A 20,613-nucleotide genomic window follows, 5' to 3' on the forward strand; every position below is an offset into this window, starting at 1 on the left:
CCCATACACTTAAGAAGGGGAAAATCAAAGATTTAGAACTGAAAGGTTCCTTGGAGGTTATCTCATGCAACCCCTGCATTTTGTACATGAAAGGTCCAGGGGGAAGTGGTTTGCCCAAATCATATGTGTATTTAAGTAGCAGAGCTGGAATCTGAACACAAGTCCTTTACCTCCAAATCTGGCACCTTCTTACTGTGCCATATCAACAAACTATTCCTTTAAATACTTACTAAATTTACTTGATTTTTTAAAAATTGTTATCTTAACCCTAGTAGGCCACATAAAATAAAGGCTGATTCAATATTTTGCAATTAGTTATGTTTAAAAATTATATCATGATTTTAGCAGATTCCATGAAGGCAGGGGCCATGCTGTATTTTATATGGCCTAGCAAAGAAGTGCTATGCTATGTGCTTTTGGCACAAAGCAGAGGTGCTAAGTGCTAAATTGAACTGCTTACTGTCTAGTCCAAGCAACATGCAATATTAAATTCTACACAGCACATAAATGGGCTTTTAAAATAAATTTTATAAATGTGTATTTTACCATGAATGAATGACTGGAAAAGCATTTATTAAGCACTTCCTTATGTACTAACCACTATGCTAAGTGCTGGAGAGACAAATAGGAAAAGTCAATCCCTGTTCTCAAGAGGCTCACTCTCTGTTTGGGGAGTATAATGGATATAGGTGAGTTCAGGTTCAGGTACATGAAAAGGCCCAAAGATCTAAAGGGCATATATACTTTGGTGTTTATTCCTCAGGGATAAAGCCTTACAGGAGAATTAAGGGCAGGAAGGGAGAAGGGATCCTAATTCCCTCTGGCAAGAATGGGATAGCGAGCTTTATCCAGCCAGAAGGGGGTAAAAAAGGACACTGACAAGAATGGGCACGGAAATCTTGGAAGCCTGAAGCATGTTCACTTAATGCCAGCTCTGGCTGGAGTCTTCCAGGCCATAAGTAACTATGGAAGACAAGTCCTAGTGGGACATATGGTAACATCCCCTCCTATTCCCATCAAGTTTATTCAAGGAAAAGTAAGTGATTTATGAAAAGTACCCATCTATGGCAAAACATCTAAAGCAGTGATGCCTAACCTTTTAGAGACCAAGTACCCAAACTGCAACCCCCACATGACATGTAAGCCCCCCCCAACTTACTCCAAACAGGGGAGGGAGGAAGCACTCCCATTGGGCTGCTGGGAAAAGGGGCAGTAATATGAGAAATGTCCTCAGTCACACGTGGAGAGGAGAAGGGAAGCAGCCCCCTCTGGCACACCTGCCAGATCTAAAGGAATGAAAGATTGGGGGGTGGGGGTGGGGTAAGGGGGAAAGAAGTCATTTAAAAATCATTTATTTACTTCACAATGAAATTTAAGCATCAGCACCTGAATATAATTATTTCTCATTAAATGTATATGTAGGCTTTAGGGAACTCATGTACTTTCATCTTCTGTCCTACAAAGAACATCTCTTCTAAACTCACCCTCTTCCAAGTGTGATCCTGCAATAAGGTGAAGATGCTGAACACAGGCTGTGGCAAGATCTGCCACTCTGTCAACCATAAAACTTCCTTCTGTATCAAGGAATATGGCTTCACCGGCTACACCTCCAAAACATTCTGGGATCTGTACATCTACTGCCAACTGCATGCTGTGAAGAGAAACAAGAATCAAAAGGAGTGTGTCACTCATGATCTGTGATTACTATGGCCACATTAAATTCACCCTGAGGATAAAGAAGGCTTGTCAATTTCAAGCTTAGGGAGGGGTAAGCTTGACCCTGGCAACTGGCTTCCCTTGGGATCAGCTGGGCCAAGCTAGAGCAAAGTGCAGATTTTAACTTCATCCAATTTAAATTACCCTATTAGAGCCTACAGGGAATAGCTTTAAGTTGATGAACCTATACTTGGTCGTTCTTTCTGGCTGGCATCACTACAAAACAAATGTATTTAAATTTTAAAATGGTATCTTTAGGAATAAAATGAAATTATTTTCTGGCAACATTTAGAGTTGCTAGAGTTTAAACTTGGAAAGACTTACATGAAATAGCGAAGATAAATAAGCATAACCAAGACAATGCTGTCTACAGCTACAGAATTGATATTTAACAAATAATTCATGAATGTTCATCTCGAGAAAGAACTGATAAATAGAAACACAAAAGGCATAGCTTATATTGAGATTTTTTTGTGTGTGTGTTCAGTGATGTCTTCTACGGTGTGGAAAATGGAGGCAGGAAAAAATGAGGGGAAAAAGAATTAGAATTGCATTATAATTCTAATATCTTAACACACAATGAAAAGTGATGGCCAGGGAAGGGGCACTTTGGTTAGGAAAGTTATAGAGATGGTGAATGGGTCATAGGAAGTAGATTAGCAGACATAATTTAAGAACAACAGAGTTGATTTGATCTTCATGATAGGGGTTGGAGGGTGGCAAGGAGGTTGGCAATAAGATGGCCAGAGTAGGAAGAATAATAAACAGTGATAGGAGCTTTTTGGAATGGTGTTCAGGAAAGGTAGTGCCTAGTAGGGATAGAGGACCCCAGAGCAGATGAGAAGAATTGATAGACTCTGTAGCAGTAGTAACTACACCAGTGCTGAAGAGTGCAGTGGTGGGTGGAGGATAGGTTGGGGAGTGGTATTAAAGAACACTTTATTTTTGGTGAGAGGGCTAGAGAAGAGAATCTGTGAATCTACTGGCATGGAAATTTGCCAAAGATCACTAAACTAATCTATGGCAGAGGTAGAACTTGACCCAGTTCTTCTTTTCTCCAAGGCTAGCCCTCTACTACATCACATTGCCCTATATCTTTATACATTGTTGAAAAATATTAAAATGGCATAAAAGCAAATTAAAGTTATTGAAGATAATCCCCTAATCTTTTAAAGACAACATGAGTGACAATTCCTAGGCATGTTTACATGTTGTCTCATCCATTAAACTGTGATTTACTTGACAGCAGAGATAAAATTTGTTTTTTGCCTCTCTGTGAATCTCTATCAATTAGCACAGTGCCTGGAATATAGTAGGTACTTAATAAATACTAGTTGACTGAATAATTGAACATACTCTCTTAGAAAATATGTTTTGAGGGAGCAGCTGGGTAGCTCAGTGGATTTAGAGACGGGAGGTCCTAGGTTCAAATCTGGCCTCAGACACTTCCCAGCTGTGTGACCCTGGGCAAGTCACTTGATCCCCATTGCCTAGCCCTTACCACTCTTCTGCCTTGGAACCAATACACAGTATTGACTCCAAGATGGAAGGTAAGGGTTAAAAAAAAAAAGAAAATATGTTTTGATTACACTGTCCAGCAGAATAAAAGGATGTTTCCAACAGTGCTGAAATTCACTAACACATTTCAAGGTCTAATTCTCACACCAAACAAAAATACATATATTTATCAAATGGGATTCTTCAGTAATAGAAATAAGTAAGTAACCTCTGATTTTGTTTTATACATACACAGATATAAAAGCTTACATTAAAAAAATTTTAATTGAATCTGAACCTATAACTCAGAAGTCCTCTAAATAATTTTAAATGTTAATGCACATCCTTTAAAAGTAACATTTTTCTTTTACCATAACTGTGTTTTTCCAACACCTGGTGCACCACAAATCTCTGTTGTTTTGGTTAGGGGTATTCCACCCCCCATAATATTATCCAGCGCTGAGCAGAAGGTAATTATAAAGCCTTGGGTGTGTTCTTGCTCAAGAAGTTCCAATGCTGTATATTTCTTGCCTGATATAGATACAGAAGCAAATCTTGACAGATCTACAGGGCATTCTCGCTTTATTATTTGCAGTGTTTCTAGAGCCTCCTCTTTAGAGATCCCAACTTCTGAAAGTTAAGAGAAAAATATAATGTTAAAAAAGGACTTGATCTTAAGATCAGGATAAAACAACAATCTGTAAAATAATCATGTATTTATCTTCTCTCACTTTAATCAAGGTCAAGGTCCTTCACATGAAGAAACAAATTTGACTAGATTATGAACCTGGATCTCATCTTTCATTTAAAATCATTACCTTATACCACATGCCACAATAGATATTAAATGGATATGTGATCTTATTTAAAAATCACATCACAAAAAAATTAGAAGATCATACTCTTAATAGGGATGGAGGTAATTATAGCATATAAAATGAGTAACTGATAACATGAAACTGAATTATCTGAAGCTGTTTATGTTCTTGGAAAAACAAAATTAATGTACTTAGAATAAAAAGGGAAATGATCAAATGGGAAAATATCTTTGTATAAAATTTCTCCGATAAGAGTTTGGTGGCTGAGGTATGAAAACAGATAAATATAAGACCAAAAGTCATTCCCTAACAGATAAAAGATATGAAGTTTTCAAAAGAATTGCAAACTATTAACCATATGAAAGAATCACTAATATTATTGAGAAATGCAAATCAAAACAACCCTCAAGTTTCAACTCACACTATGTAAATTTGCAAAGATGAGAAAAAATGATAGTTAATGTTAGGATTGTGAGAAAATAGGCACACTAATTCATTGCTGGTGAAGCTATGAATCAGTGCAATCATTCTAGAAAGCAATTTGGAATTATTCAAATAAAACAACTAAAATTTCCATGACCATTGAACCTGACAATTTCACTACTAGACTTTTGTCCCAAGAATATCATTGATAAGAAGAAATGTTCTATATACAACAAAATATTTATAATAGCACTTTTTGTGATAGCAAAGAATTAGAAACAAAATAGAGTGCTTAGGACGTGTTGGAGCACAAAAGACAACATGGCCATCCAATGCAGCTGAGGAAGTCTCCAGGTGTAATGATTTTTCGTGCCAATGGACCCAGGCTTCCAACGCTGAGAGAGTGGGACTGTCTCTGTGCATCAACTTTTCCACTTAAATCTCCTTCACGCACAAGTATCTTTGTGCACACTCATCTACATCACAGATGAAAGAGCACAAAGACAATCATCATCCTCGGTTACCGAGAGACTACTACTATAGATGCCCATTGATTACAGAAGAGCTAAACAAATTGTGGAACATAAATGTAATGGAATTGTATTGTGAGATCAGAAACAACAAATGATGACAAGCACGAAAATATTTACACAGTTTGATGCAGAGTGAAATAAGCAGAGCTAAGAAGACAATACATACAGACTTAAACAATGCAAAATAGTGACTATACAACAATCAAAAGTGAATGTTGTAAAAAACCTGAATGTTGTGATTAGCTCCAAAGAAGAGATTTGAAAAGGCACTCTCTCCTGTCCTTAGTAAGTACAAAAGTCTACAGGTTTGGTACAATGTATTTATCTTCAAAATTTTTAGATATATTTATCAGTTTTTCTTATTTTTCCCTTTAAAATATTATTTATTATATGGAATGCTTTCTGGGAGGAAAAGAGGAAGGAGAGGAAATTCTGAGGAAAATATTGGTTATATAAGAAAAGTGAAAGATCAGTAAAAAATTATATGGACTCTATACATATTTAATTAATAACATTAAACTTTTTCATTATATATTTTAAATAAAGATATTTATCTATGTTATGAATCCTTATGTTCAGGGAGGGTGTTAAATTATTCACTGTTTTCCAGTTCTTACAAAAGAAAGAGAGGGGGAGCATTCCCTCTTCCCCCAATAATGGTTCTCTTGTCGCCCCCTGCTGGTCATATGATTTCAGAACTATTTTGTTTCCATCTACAGAATTTTTCAGATTTTTTTCCAAGGAGGTATCTGTAAAATGGGACAAAATTTTATGCGGTTATGTGCACATTCAGAAACACAACAATAATATACGGTAGAAAGCACACTGAACTAGAATAAAAAATCCTGAATTTGAGTCTTGACTCTACCATTTATTAGCTTAAGCATTCTCTCAACTTCCTGGACTTCTGTTTCTTCCACTATAAAATGGAGATAATAAAACCTCACTTACTTCATGGGGTTGCTGTGATCAAATAAGAATGGGAATGTACTTCTAGAAAATGTAAAATTTATCTAATTAATTATGCAGGAAGTCCAATAGGATGCCGGAAACAATATAGCACTGAGTGATCTTGGAGATTCTGAATGGGGCTGTATTTAGGCTGTTTGAATCCTGTGTAAGGTTAGTGACACTGATCATAGTTGAGGCTATCTCTCCCAGCTCTACCACATTTACAACACAAAATCATGAATCAATGGTCTTCCGATAATCTTAGATTGTGTTAAGTTTCTCAGATATGCTGAACCAGTTCACTTGACACAAAGAAAAGTAGTCAGCTTCTAGAATTTAGTGGAAGCAAAACAGGACATGAGGTTTTAAAAGGACTTCCAGGTATAGAAACTAAGAAAATGTGAGCTCATATCAAGTATTTTTTGAACACCATAAGTAGAGTTTTCATTGAATTAAAAAGCACTATTCACAGAGGTCCACGTGTCCTAGCTGACGATTTTCCTGACATTATGAAAACAGCCAAACAACCCTCAATGTCAAATCTACCATGAGGAAATGATTCAGATGGGCATTTCATCAATAGAGAGCATAAATAGCATTGCTAAGAGGCATAAAATTCCCATTTTCTCTGCTGCTAGTTTACCCCAAAACGAGATATTGCAACTCAGGTCTGTCATTAGGCTAGTTTGTTAAAGAAATCCAAAAGATGTTGTGTTTTATAGTGAGAAAATTTTATGATTGTATATGCTAGGAGTATAAACAATGAAATTGCTCAATCCTTCAAATCTGACTTAAAAGAAAATGTCTCAATGGATGTTTTCCTTTAAAACACAAGCCACCACCACTAGGAACTTGATCAATAACTCAACCAATGAGTGTATCATTCCTTGTCTGAATAAGGATAGCAGCATTTCTAGTCTATTGGTATAAAAAAGCATGTATTGTTAGTCATAAAGAAGTTTTCATGCTCAAGGTCTTCTGAAAAGTTTTAGGAGTCCAAGAAAATGTTCCTGATTGTTAAAGCTTCCCAGTCAACACATATACAAATTTAGCTCAGATGTATGAGTGAATTGTCCAAGTAGAAAGCAGAAATGACTCAATTACTCAAATCCCCTTGATTTGACATATTACAGAAGGACTTTTATGTGGACAGGCAGCTTGCATAACAAATTTAGCCACTTATTAATGTGCTGCCTTCCCAGTCCCAGTTAAGAAATTTGTTCCTAGAAAGGATATGTCCAGAAAAGATCAAACATATATCTAACCAGCTCTATGCATGTTATACTATTGGTAAGGATGTACAAGCTGTGAAAACAGTAATTAGAGAATAAGTCCTATTTCAATTTATATCTTTTATCTAGAATTTTTACAGAAATTTGAAAGGAGGGTCCTTATGAAAAGCATGCTATCTCTAAAATTCTTCATATTGTCTGATAGTTCCTCTAAATCTCAACTAATATGCTGAAAAGAATCCATTAAAGCACCCTAAGCAAGGTTTATCCTCAAGACATAGCAAAATATTAACTTCAACTTCCTCTCTGGATATGTATTCTGTGAATGTATGAGGTGAGACAGGAAAGGAATGATGAAAGAAGTGGCATGGTAGCTAGAGGATTTCAATAAAGTAGAGAAAATGGAAGGCATACCATGAATGGGAGATGACTTGTGTGAATATGCAGAGCCATGGAAGGAAAAGAACAGGGAGCAGCTAATAGTCCAATGAGGCTGAACTTAAAAAGCATATCTATAAAAGGAGACTTTCAGTTAAGATGGCCACATGTAAGTTCTAGAGGATCTTAGCTCTCCACAACCATTCCAAAGTTAAAAATGCTAGAGAAGGAACAATGAGAGTGAAAATCAAAGACAAATAACTTTAAGCTCCTCTATCTAGGTTAAGACTACAAAAGAACCATCAGACCATAAAAGTTAAGCCAAGGGAGGAAGAGGCCAGCACCTGGCCTGAGACCCAATGTTATCTGTACTGGTCTCTAGCCTGGCAAAGATTACTGCATAAGGAGAACAGACTCCACTGGAAATGCATACACCTGCTTTCAGGTCTTTGAAACTCCTGGAAGCCTTTAAAAGAGTCATGGGAGGAGACAGTGCTGCTCTGCCCACTCAATTCAAGAGTTCTAAATGGGGTAGGGTTTTACCCAAACAGAAAATCCCAATCCAGAAACTGAGCCTGGAGAAACGAATAAGCAGAAGAAAATGTCAAGCACAATATTATTGGTTAAAAGAACTCAGAAGAGGAAAATAATACTACAACAACTACAGGGGGTAGCTGGGTGGCTAAGTGGATTGAGAGCCAGGCCTAGAGACGGAAGGTCCTAGGTTCAAATTTGGCCTCAGATACTTCCCAGCTGTGTGACCCTGGGCAAGTCACTTGACCCCCATTGCCTAGCCCTTACCACTCTTATGCCTTGGAACCAATATTGACTACTAGTCGGAAGGTGAGGGTTGTAAAGGATAATTTTAGCTTTGTGACTTGAAATCTAAATAATTGGTCCCCAGGGAAAATGGCCAAAGTGGCCTCCCTGAGCGTAAGGGAAAGGGAGTCAGTCTTATCACTCACCACCACCATCTCCCAGGAAGCTGCCTAAGTGAGACTGAACTCCAAATCCAATTGCACTCCAAACTGAATTCAATTGCCTGAACTGGCTTTTTTTTGCCTCCTTTTAAAGAAATTTTCTCTTATGTCACCTCCCCTAAATTTTCACGTCTACCAATCACAGTAGAGGCTTTCTCCAGGACTGCCTATTCTTTAGTTCTCACCTTCTTTGATTAGATTTTCTCCAGGACTGTCCACTCTCTAGTTCTTACCTTCTCTGGTTAGATTATATCTTTTGAGTACTTCACACTTCTTTGTTAAGCCTACCTTTTGTGAGTTACTTGACCTTTTTGTGATTAATTTAACCTTTCTAGGTACTTAACACCTTTTTGTATTAGATCTCAAAATAGACTTAGCTTAAGTTTCTAGCTTCACTATAAGGTATGAGTACATTCCATGTAATTTTAGAAGGGGCTGTAGTAGCATGCTATAGCTTGCAGCAATTTGTAGGGTGACATATCCATTCCCTTATTTCCCAACATGAAACAGTATCCACTGGAATCCACCCCTGCTCCAGAACTGTTTAGGAAACAGCACTAAATAACAGAACCAAGCGTCAGAGGGAGAGATGATCATTCCAACAATGAGGCAATTTGCCAAAACTTTGGGGATAGAGTCAAAGAAATGCCTTGGAGAAAATCTGCATATAAACACTTTTTTACCAATAAAAAGAGAAATCAGTGGATTCATCATTCAACTGGAAAAAAAACAACAACTCCTAAACACAAAAACAGAAATTCTGAAAATCAAAGGAAATAAACATTGAAAAAATATTTAATTCACTAAATTAATAAATAAAACTAAGAATTAGTTTTTGAAAAAATGGATAATTTAATAACCTAATAAAAAAGGAAAACCAAATTACCAATATAAAAATGAAAAGTGGTCACAAGAAATGAAGAAATAAATGAAATTAGAAATTACTTTGTCCAATTACATGCCAACAAAATTAACTTAAATGAAATGGATGAATGCTTACAAAATGATAAAAATACTCAGAGTAACAGAATGTAGAATTTAAATAACAATCCCAGAAAAAAAAAATTAAACATGATATAAATAAACACTCCCAAAGGGGAAAAAACAGTACCAGATGGATTTTAAAAGTGAATTTTGTCAAATATTCAAAGAACAATTAATTATGATATCACATAGTCTGTAGAAAATAAGGAAAGAGGGTATACTATAAAGCAAACTCCTTTTGTGAGGCAAATAAATTCCTAAAATAGGAAGAGGCAAACCATGGTGGGATGAAAGGAACTATAGACAAATATCTCTAATGAATATCAAAGCAAAAAAATTGAATAAAACATTAGCAAACTATGAAAATGTACTACAAGATTATAGCATATATATCAGGGATGCAGAAATGACTCAATATTAGGAAAGCTATAAACAGGCCGTTATAGACAGATGGGGGCTGAGTGGATAGAGTGCTGGGCCTAGAATTAGTTAGGAAAACCAGAGTTCAAATATAGCCTCAATATTTAGTGATTATGTGACCCTGAGCAAGTCACTTTACCTCTGGCTGCCTCAATTTCCTCAACTATAAAATAGGGGGTAATAATATCTAGTTCTCAGGGTTATTATGAGGATCAAATGAGATAATATTCGTAAAGTACTTGGCACAATGCCTGGCACAGTAGGGACTTAATACTTTATTCCCTTCTCTCATTAATGATAAAAAAACAACAATAAAAATCACATTATATCAATAGATGCAGAAAAAACCTTTAACAAAAGAGTGTCTTTGTTAAAAAAAAAAAAGCAAAAGGATTGGAATAAATAGACCTTTCCTTCATATTATAGCTTTTGTAATGGGTAACTGCTAGAAGCCTTTTCAATAAGATTGGGGCAAAGCAAAAATGTCCATTGTCAACATTCTAATCTAATGTAGTTCAAGAAAAATTAGCAATAATCCTAGGAAAAGAAACTGAACCAAAGAGGAAACAAAATTACTGCTTTTTGTAGATGTTTTGTTTTTTTAAAGAATCCCAGAGATTTAAGTAAAAAACTAATTGAAACAATAACAAGTAGATATAAAATAAATCCACAAAAAATATTAGCTACTCTATATTACCAACAAAACCCAGCAGGAAGAAATGAAAAGAGAACTTCCATCCAGAATATGGAACATATATTTGGGAATCATCTCTTAAGAAAAATACAGGAATTTATATGTAGACAAACAATTACAAAATACTCTTTATAGAAATAGCTAAACAAATAAGGGGAGAGATTAATTGTTCACAGTGGCCAATTTAATAAAAAATGACAATATTGCTCTAAGTGATATATAGATTCAACATTGTACCAACTTACATACCAGAGTCACTTTATATAACTAGAAAAAATTATTACAAAGTTCTTCTAAAGGGAAAAAAAACCCATGAATCCCAAGGGAAAGAATAAAAAAAAAAGATGGGAAGGGGCTGGCAGTATTGCAAGCTATACAGCAAAGCAGTAAACCTAGAGCCAATTAAATTCACATTATCTAATCTTAACTGGAACCTCCATACTGCAAAGTGATTTTTTATTATTCACGGAGTGAGTCTAACATCATCTCCCCAAAATCTATGTTTTTTTCCCTTCAAAACCCCTTTGCTGTCATTGCCAACCTATCCCCATTCTAAGACAGACAACTGACTCCTACTTACAAAGAAATTTTATTATCTAGTCATCAATAACCATCTCCAAAGGCCAGATGGCCCCTCTTGAAAACGGACTGCCCTTTCTGCACAGGCACAAATGCATTACTGGCAGAGCTGTGACTATTGTCCAACCATTCTGGAAAGCAACTTGGAATTATACTAAGAAAGTGACTAAGATGTCCCTGCTCCTAGGGATTCGACTACTAAGATGTCAATGTTAACAAAAAAGGACCTATTTAAAAAAAAAAGGTAATAGCTTCTCTTTTTGTAGTAGCAAAGACTGGAGAAAAAAAAGATACCCATAAAAATCACTGAACAAATCATGGTAGAGAATGAAATGGAATGTTAACAAAGCAAAAGAAACATTGAATAGAAAAAATATAAAGAATGAGAAACCGGAAATGAATTAATACAAAGTGTAGTAAAACAATATACAAGGGTGAGGGCAGCTAGGTATCTCAGTGAATTGAAAGCCAGACCCAGAGGCAGGAGGTCCTGGGTTCAAATGTGACCTCAGACACTTCCCAGCTGTGTGATCCTGGGCAAGTCACTTAACTCCTATTGCCTACCCCTTATTACTCTTCTGCCTTGGAACCAATACTTACAGTGTTGATTCCAAGACGGAAGCTAAGAATTTTTATTTAAAAAAATATATATATTATTAATTTTTAAAAGACAATTACTCTACTTGTGCCTTTGATCCTATACTCCCTTTCTCCTCAGTAGGATCTGATCTTTGGGATTTACTTTCGATCTCTCTTTGCCTCTTGCTCTCATAAACAGGTTCAGGTCTTAAAAAACACTAGGGAGAAGGTAGGGGTGTTCAGTGGATAGAGCCACACCTAAAATCTGGAGAACCAGAGTTCAAAATCTCAGTTCAGATACTTCCCCAAATGCCTAGTCCTTATCACTTTCCTGCCTTGGAACCAATGCTCATATCAATTCTAAGACAGAAGGGGTTAAAAAAAAAAAAAAAGACACTAGGGAACCATTAATTAAATTATGAATGGATCAGTCATTCTTTTTTTTTTTAAACCCTTACCTTCTGTCTTGGAGTCAATACACTGTATTGGCTCCAAGGCAGAAGAGTGGTAAGGGCTAGGCAATGGGGGTCAAGTGACTTGCCCAGGGTCATACAGCTGGGAAGTGTCTGAGGCTAGATTTGAACCTAGGACCTCCCGTCTTTAGGCTTGGCTCTCAATCCAGATCAGTCATTCTTAAAAGCAACTTGAGACTACTTTAATTTAATTCCATTAAATTATCAAATTGCACATACCCTTTGACTCCAAAGAAAAAAAAAGAGGAAAAGAGTTTATTTGTACAAAAATATCTATAGCAGTTTTTCTCATAGTAGCCAAAAACGAGAAACTAAGGGTGTGTTTTAGCCATTTGGGAATGGCTAAAAAAAGCTGTGGTATACAAATATTTTAAAGCTATAATGAAATGGAGGATTTCAAAGGAACTTAGGAGGACTTTATGAACAAAGTAAAAAGAACTATACTAGAAGAGCTATTTTATACAATGACTATGGAAAAAAACTGAAAGATTTTAGAACTCTGATCAAAGCAATGAAGTCCAAAGGAACAAAACATACAACTCATCTCCTGAAAAAAATACAATGAACTTAAAATGCAGAAAAGGCTCTTTAGGATATGTGATTTTTTAGGATATGTGAAAAAAATACAATGAACTTAAAATGCAGAAAAGTCTCTTTAGGATATGTGATTTGCATTGTTTGATTGTTTTGTTTTTTTAATTTGCTTAATGGGGAAAGGAGTAGGAGGTACAGATTAATTTTTTAAAAATATTTGTTACTTGGAGGGAATAAAAAGAATAAAAAAAGAAGGCTGTATTTGTTTCCTCCACTTTCTTACCTTCTAATCACTTCTTCAAGCCTTGCTTCCAATCCTACCATTCAACTGAAAGTACTCTCTCAAAGCTTATCAGCAATCTCTTAGTTGTTAAATCTGGTTGCCTTTTCCCAGGCCTTATCCTAGTTGACACAGTTCACAGACCACACTTTCCTCAGTATTTTCTCTTCCTTCGGCTTCTAAGACACTATTAGTTGCCTCTATGACCATTACCTCTCAGTACCCTTTGCTAGATCACCATTCACCTCTCATCACTACCCCCCCCTTCTCTTGTCTACTATACTTTTTCTCTGGATGATCTCTTTTATTCCCAGATATTAAACTGCACTTACTATACAATCCCAAATTTATATATGCTAACTTTCAATCCTGAAATGTTAGCTAGCCAACAGTGATAGATCAATATTGTATATATACACACATAAATAAACGCATCTTTAAATACAGACATATATGCATATATATATATATATATATATATATATATATATATATATATATATATATATATATACATACACACACAGTTGGAGACTATTGCCATGGTCCAGGATGAGGTGATTAGAATCTAAACTAGACTTCTTTCCACTTTAAGTGAAAAGAAACAAAAATGAAAGATGTTAAATTATTATTAATTTTGAGCAAGCTGGCGGACACACACATGATTGTTGGTTATCCGTCCCAGCTAACTAACCTCATATGTACTGAAGCCTCTAGAGAGCTGGGACGGTTTTTGTCCTAGTTGTCTCAGCTCTTGACACTGTGCCCGCTTTTAGCAACAGGCTTCCTTGACCTCTCTAGTCCTATTTCTTGGGAATATATATGGGTGCCTCCCCCAGAAAATCCCAGAAGAGAGTGAGCGGCCCAGGGGAGCGCGACGAAGGGACCGTGAGGGCGGCCGTGGGCCCTTGGGGCGCTGGTACCTTAGGGTGCCCGAGAGGACTGGGCAACGGGCGGCCGCCTTCCCACCTACCTCTGCTAAGCTCCGAAGGCTTCAGCTCCAGGAGCTCTTCGGCTGTCTGGAAGCCGGCACTCACCAACTTTACTCGCACGCCGGGGGACAGCGGATAGCTCCCCAAGTGTCGCTGCATGGCAGCAAAAAGCAGTTCCACAGCCCGGGGGGAGGGGGAGGTGGGGGAACCAGATCCAGCCCAAGCATCCGGGATTCGTTCTGGGCGCCTAAACCACAAGCCACGCCCCCGGAGTGACATCAGACGTAAAAGCAACTGCGAGAGAGGCTCTGCGCTCCTCTTCCTATCCCCGCCCCATATTGAGGGCGGGAACCTTGAAGTTCCCATCTCTAGCTGCTCAGTCTCAGTGCATTTCACCTTCCGACGGCATAAAACGAGGAAAGGCGGGAATTAGTAGAGGCCATGATGATGTCGTTGGCCGCGAGCGGAATTGGAACTACTAGGTGGGGCCTACCTGGCTGTCTAAGGCAACCATATGCCTCTCCCACATACATCCCCAATTAGTCAGTGGGGTGGCGTTAGGTCACTTTGGTTGGTCTGGAAACCCCCATCCCCTCTGCCTCCCCAAAGGTCGACGTAGGCTCCAGAAAGCCAAATCTGCATAGCCCAAAGGCATTGTTCCCGGACTCGCCTCCCTCCTAGCGCCCGACATTTCCTGGGGCTCCCTCACCAACATTACTTCCATTTCCCGCCCCACCCCACGCAAAGTTCAACGCCTTCCCGTCCTCGCGAGGGATTGTGGGCGGGGGGTCACGCCGGCACCTCAGCCTCGTTCTCGACCTCGACCTCTCAGTCTCAGCCACTCCCCCACCAAATCCCGCCTGCGTGGGATGATGGAGGTTATCGAAACCGTTAGATCTTCTTGCCCGGTGTAGAAAAGAAGTGTCTGGAGGAGAAAGCAAGTAATGAGCAACCCTGAGAGGGAGGGTTTGGACCAAGGGATGGATGTTGGGACATCAGGGAGGACCCGGTGAGGTGGGGGGAGTAGGTCCTTCTTGAAAAGTGGCAATGGAGTAGAAGGGCACTTGCAGGCCTGTGGCCTACTGGGTCACACTCCAAATCTAGTAAAGACTTATTTTTCTAAATTGATAGCGTTGCCTGATAGGCAAGGGCATCTGACCTTTGTATGAAGATCATACTAAGAAATATATTGCTTTAAAGGTTGATATTCTACAGATATTTTAATCTCACAACCCCAGGAGGTAGGAACCATTTATTATGTGCATTTACAAATAGTGAAATTGAGGCAGAGCAGCAGTCAGTGACTTCCCCAGGGTCATACAGCAAAAAAAGTGTGAAGCTAAATTTGAACTCAGGTCTTATTGATTCTAGATCCAACACTATCCATTGCCCTACTTAGCTACTACCTGTATAAAACAGTAGACTGAACAAATATAGTTCTCGACAGTTCATTCTTAAATTTGAGAACAAAGATAACCTGTTGAAATTCCAGCCAAAATTTTTACTTTCCTACTTCCTTTCACATAGAGCAGATGGTTTCTAGTGTGGTCATCTAGGCACCAGGTATAGATTAAGTATAGCAAAAGTGGAAATGGTCTGTAAGAGGCACAAAAAATGATTATCCCTTACATTGAACATTCAAGTTTATTGGGCAGATAGGATTTGATGCTGAAAGGCTTCTTGATCTTATTTGTGTGTCATGGATCCCTAAGATTCTGGTAAAGCCTCTCTATTTCTTCTAAAATTAATGTTTTTAAATGCATAAAATAAAATACCAAAGAAACTAATTATATTGAAATAGTTACCAATTTCTATAAAGTTTAAAGACTCCAGATTAGGACCTGTTCTAAATGGATTCTAACTTTTTATTTGGCATATTAGAAATTCAGGCCCATAGGGGTAAACTGACTTGCAGGAACTCTAGGAATTGTAAGTGATAGACTCAGAATTCAAAATGCCTAGTCTTCTGGCTCCAAATCCAGCACTTTTCCCCAGGACAATATTTCCTTTACAATAACTTTTCCCCTGGAGTAGCTCCATTTTGTGGTGTTACTATAAAGATAACTGGGTTTATAATCATTGCATCTGGTCTCAAATTCTAGTTGTGATCTACTTGTGTGATACCTTGACCAAGTCACTTGACCTCCCTGGGCCTCAGTTTTGCAGTGCATAAAATGAGGGAGTTGAGGAACCTCTTCTTTGTTAATGGTAATGAATACATGATATTATTTTTTTCTAATAGAGTAGACAGCAATAACTTTTAAATTGTTATAATTAAATTTAATAGTGAATAATAAAAATAATGAAATTGTACTCCTCTATTACTATCCATGCCAACACTATTCTCTTAACTTGGGCTTGCATCCTAAGTGTCATCCTCAGTCCCCAGTTTTTCTATAGCCAGTCTGTTGCCAAATCCTGTTGAGTCTACCTTGCAATATCTCTAGTCTATATTCCCTTCTCTCTTTTGACACTTCTACCACCTTTGTACAGGCCTTTATCACCTCATGTCTGACCATTGTAGTATTCTTCTAATTGGTCTCTAGTCTCTTTTTCCAGTAAATTGTCAGTGATCTTTCTTTTAAAGCACAGGTCTATGTATCACCCATCTATTCAATAAATTTCATTAACCTCTAATTACCTCCAGAATTAAATATAAATTCCTCTTTGGCTTTTAAAGCCCTTTATAACTAGTCCCTTCCTACCTTTCTGGTCTTCTTAAAACTTTTCCCCCTTCACATACTGGCCTCCTTGATGTTCTTCACACAAGAATCCATCTCCCAACTTCATGCATTTTCACTGACTGCTCCCATTGTCTGGAATGTTCTCCTTTGTCTCTGATTTCTGGCTTGCTCAAGTTTAATCTAAAACCTCACCTGCTGTAAGAAGTCTTTCTTGTTCCCTCCTAATATAAGTGCCTTCCCATGAAGTCATCCTCAGTTATCTTCCCTTTTTCTTCATTAGGTATTTAAATACCTGGCATTGTGCTTAGCTCTTGGGATACAAAGAAAAACCAAAGACAGTTCCTGCTCTCAAGGAGTTCACAATCTAATAGAGAGAGTAAAAGACAACATGAAAGTAACTATGTACATATGTACAAACAAGATAGATAGATATATATATGATAAATTGTATGTAATCAACAGAACATAATCTATCACTAGCATTAAAGAGGATCAGGAAAAGCTTCTTGTAGAAGGTGGAACTTGAAGGAAGCAGGGAATCAAGAGGCAAAGATGAAGAGAAAAAGTATTCTAGGCATGTAGTATGGAAAGCGAAAATGCAGGGAGTTGGGAGACAGAGTATTTTGTGCTTGTGAGGAAGAGCAATGATGCCAGACTCACCCTATTGGAGAGTGTACATGGGGAATCGGGTGTACAAAGACTGGAAGGGTAGGAGATATAACTGAATACCAAACAAAGAATTTTATATTTGATTTCAAAGGTGATAGGGAGTCACTGAAGTTTATCTAAAAAGAGGTAACATGGGCATATCTGATTTTAGGAAGACTAATTTGACAGTTGAGTAGAGAATGGGAAGTAACTTAGTCAGGGAAACCAATCAGCAAGCTATTGCAATAGGTCAGCTGTGAGGTGATGAGAGTCTGTACCAGAGTAGTGGTGGTATCAGAGAAAGAGAAGGGGGCATGCACATGCAATAGTTGTTGCAAAAGTAAAATTGACAGATCTTGGCAACAGGTTAACTATGGAGGATGAAAAAGAATGAGGAGTTGAAGATGACACCCAAGCCTGGATGAATGGGAGGCTGGTGGCATTCCTAGCAGTTAAAGGGAAATTCAGAAGGGGAGGTAGATTTGGGGAAAGTGGTGAGTTCAGTTTTGGACTTAACTGAATTTAAGATGTCTTCTGAACATTCAGTTTGAGATGTCTTGTTATCAGTTGGAGATGTGAGTCTGGATGTTAGGAGAGAAGTTAGGACTTAATAAGTAGATCTAAAAATCATTAGGATAGAGATGATTATTGAAATCCTGGGAACTAATGGGATCCCCAAGTGAAATATATATAGAGAGAGAAAAGTAGATGACCCAAGACACAGTCATACATTCAAATGTATGTTATTTGATAAACAACTGTTTGTCTTCCCTATTAGTTTGTGTGTTTCTTGAGGGCAGGTACTATCGCCATGACTAATTAGTTGCTTTTTTGATACTAATAAATTTAGAATTTTTTCCACACCTTTAGTACCTTCCCTTGGGTACTTTGTATGTTCATCTCCCCTTCAACACCCTCAAATTTTATTGACTTCAACAAGGATGTGTGCTGTATACTTTGGTCTGGGCCTGCTGCTTTTCCTAATGTCTTTATTCTCTTTAGTTTCATTGCTTCTTCCTCAGTAAGCATATTGAAGACTGTGATGTTCAGGTCCAAATGTGGTGGTCCTCACTGTCCTTGATGAAAATCCCGGACTGAAGGAAGGTACAAAAGAGTTCCTTCCTGGTACTCACTGTAGTAGCAGCTGCTGACCCACCTTTAGTGATCATGTCTGTTATAGCAAGGCCATCATATAAAATGAAAAGATGTGAGAGTAGTTGCAGCAGGACCTTATAGCATATGTCCTGGAAAAGTACAACAGAGAAAGATTTCATATTAAGGAGTTTAACAAAAAGTTCAACCCAACCTGGCACTGCATTTTAAAACAAAGAACTTTGGTAGCTATGTAGCCCATAAGACTAAGCGTATCACCTACTTCCACCTGAGCCAAATTGTTGTTCTTTGGTTTGAATCTGGTTAGAGCATGGACTACACCTCTTTACTAGTCATCTATCCAAATAATAAGGACTATAGTCTAAATGCCAAATACTAGAGATTCAAATCTTGAAATATGCCCTGGGAACACCTTGAGATTTAAACATTATTTTATTCTTTTTACTAATCAGTTGTGGTGATTGAAACAATTTACAAAACCACTTATGGTTTATATTTGTATTTATTTTCCATCCTATAGTCTATCTTTCCCTCCCATCCCCAAATCTAGTTCCTCTTTTAAAAATAAAACTCTTGGAGAGTTAACTTATTTTAAAGAGAAAGGGAGAAAAAACAGTTTGTCATCATGATTTTTATGATCTTTTTTTATTTTTTTGCTGTTTGTTGTCCTCCTATTTTCATCCTTATATTCCCTTGAGATGATTTGACTTAGATAGCCTGCTTATGAAACTTACTTTCCTTTCTAATGTTTTCTCTGCTTCATGAGATGGTAGTAGTTATAGTTATTAATTATCCTTAATGAGAGTTTACAAATGAATTGATATTCTAATTCAGTGTTGCCTCTGGTATCTATCTCACTCCCTTTGGTAAACACGTCAGAAGCTTGTTCACTAAGGTGCTTTCTGGACCCTTTTGGTATCCTTGTGTCAATTAATTAATATCAGTTAAGCTTCAGAATAAAAGATAATTTGTCATCCATTTCCATTTTTGATTGCCAATTTCTTGTTCAAATAATTCAGGGTTAAGTTGTTTAAATTGTTCTACATATCTTTTTCTCATTAGTATTCTGCCCTGTCTTTTTTAAAAAACTAATTCTTATTCTAGCTCTGAAAAATTCATAATCCCATGTTTACAGGTAGCAGACTCAGGGATAACTCCCACATAAATAACAAGTCTTTTCCTGAGAACATATAATCTGTTTTGTTCTTTAATGTGTTAGTTTATTCCTGCCATATTCATTTAGTGCCTAGTGATTCTTTTTTTTTTTTAAAGAAAATGTTCCCGATATATGAGTACTCCCTAGAAATGTGTCCTGGGTTCTCTTCTTTCTGTATATATTTTGCCAAGGTATTCAGTTATCCTTATGCAAATGACTTCTAAATCTATAAATCTAGCACTAATCTCTCCTTTGAAATCCAGGCTTACTTACATCATGACCTATCTGTTAGACATCTGCCCTTTGGATTATCCCATCAGCATCTCAAATTGATCAAGTCCTTCTTCAACTTGCCCCTTCCCTTCACAACTATTCTTCCTCCAGATCATCATCTTCCATGCAACTACTAGGTCTGGCATTAACCAGGTCAGGTAATAATCTGACTACCCCAAAACTTTCAGTTTCCTGTTTTCTCCGAGAAAATACAAATTCCTCAATCTAGCATTTAATTTAACAGTTATACAGCCTGTCTTTGAAGATATCCTAAATTGATTGTGTATGTGTGTGTGTGCTGATAGCTCCCATTTCATTCGTTATCTTATTCATTCCTCACAACAACCATTTGGGGTACTTTTTTAGATTTTTAGGGAATTAGTCAATGTCATATGACTATTAAATCACAGAGCCATAATATAAACTCCAGGTCTTTTGGTTTCTCATCTTTTTGGGAACTCCACCCATGATTTGTAACCCATCATATCTTCTTAGTCTTGTTCAAATCAATGCTCTTTTACTATATCAGTGCTACTAACTATAAAAGTAACTCTGTTGAATAGTTTATGTTTCAGGAACTAAATATCCATTAATAATTCTCAGAGTTTCTTTTTTCTCCCACCAGAGACACCAATTTAGAATCTGTTGCCTACTTGTCCATAAGTGAAAGTCATTGATACTTCCCTCCATCTTAAGTTATCCATTCTGGATCCAGACTATCTTTTTAGCCCTATTA

The 20,613-nt window shown here is 37.3% G+C and overlaps 1 protein-coding gene across 5 annotated transcripts in view; it reads right to left on the reverse strand.

The window, feature by feature from the left end:
• Positions 1-14,706, reverse strand: part of RAD51C (RAD51 paralog C) — a 75,378-nt gene extending 60,672 nt beyond the window's left edge. For 2 of the 5 annotated variants that reach the window (XM_007481802.3, XM_007481804.3), the window contains exons 1-3: positions 14,045-14,700; positions 3,585-3,843; positions 1,485-1,651 (exon numbers count right to left, since the gene is read on the reverse strand). In XM_007481802.3, coding sequence (XP_007481864.1) covers positions 1,485-1,651; positions 3,585-3,843; positions 14,045-14,369 — 751 coding nt within the window. In that variant the 5' untranslated portion in view covers positions 14,370-14,700. Of the gene's footprint in view, positions 1-1,484; positions 1,652-3,584; positions 3,844-14,044 lie in introns of all 5 variants that reach the window. The other 3 variants (XR_461920.3, XM_007481801.3, XM_007481803.3) reach the window with 3 other exon arrangements.
• Positions 14,707-20,613: the final 5,907 nt, after the last annotated feature.

The sequence above is a fragment of the Monodelphis domestica genome, chromosome 2 (assembly GCF_027887165.1).
Source record: "Monodelphis domestica isolate mMonDom1 chromosome 2, mMonDom1.pri, whole genome shotgun sequence".
Lineage (NCBI taxonomy): Eukaryota > Metazoa > Chordata > Mammalia > Didelphimorphia > Didelphidae > Monodelphis > Monodelphis domestica.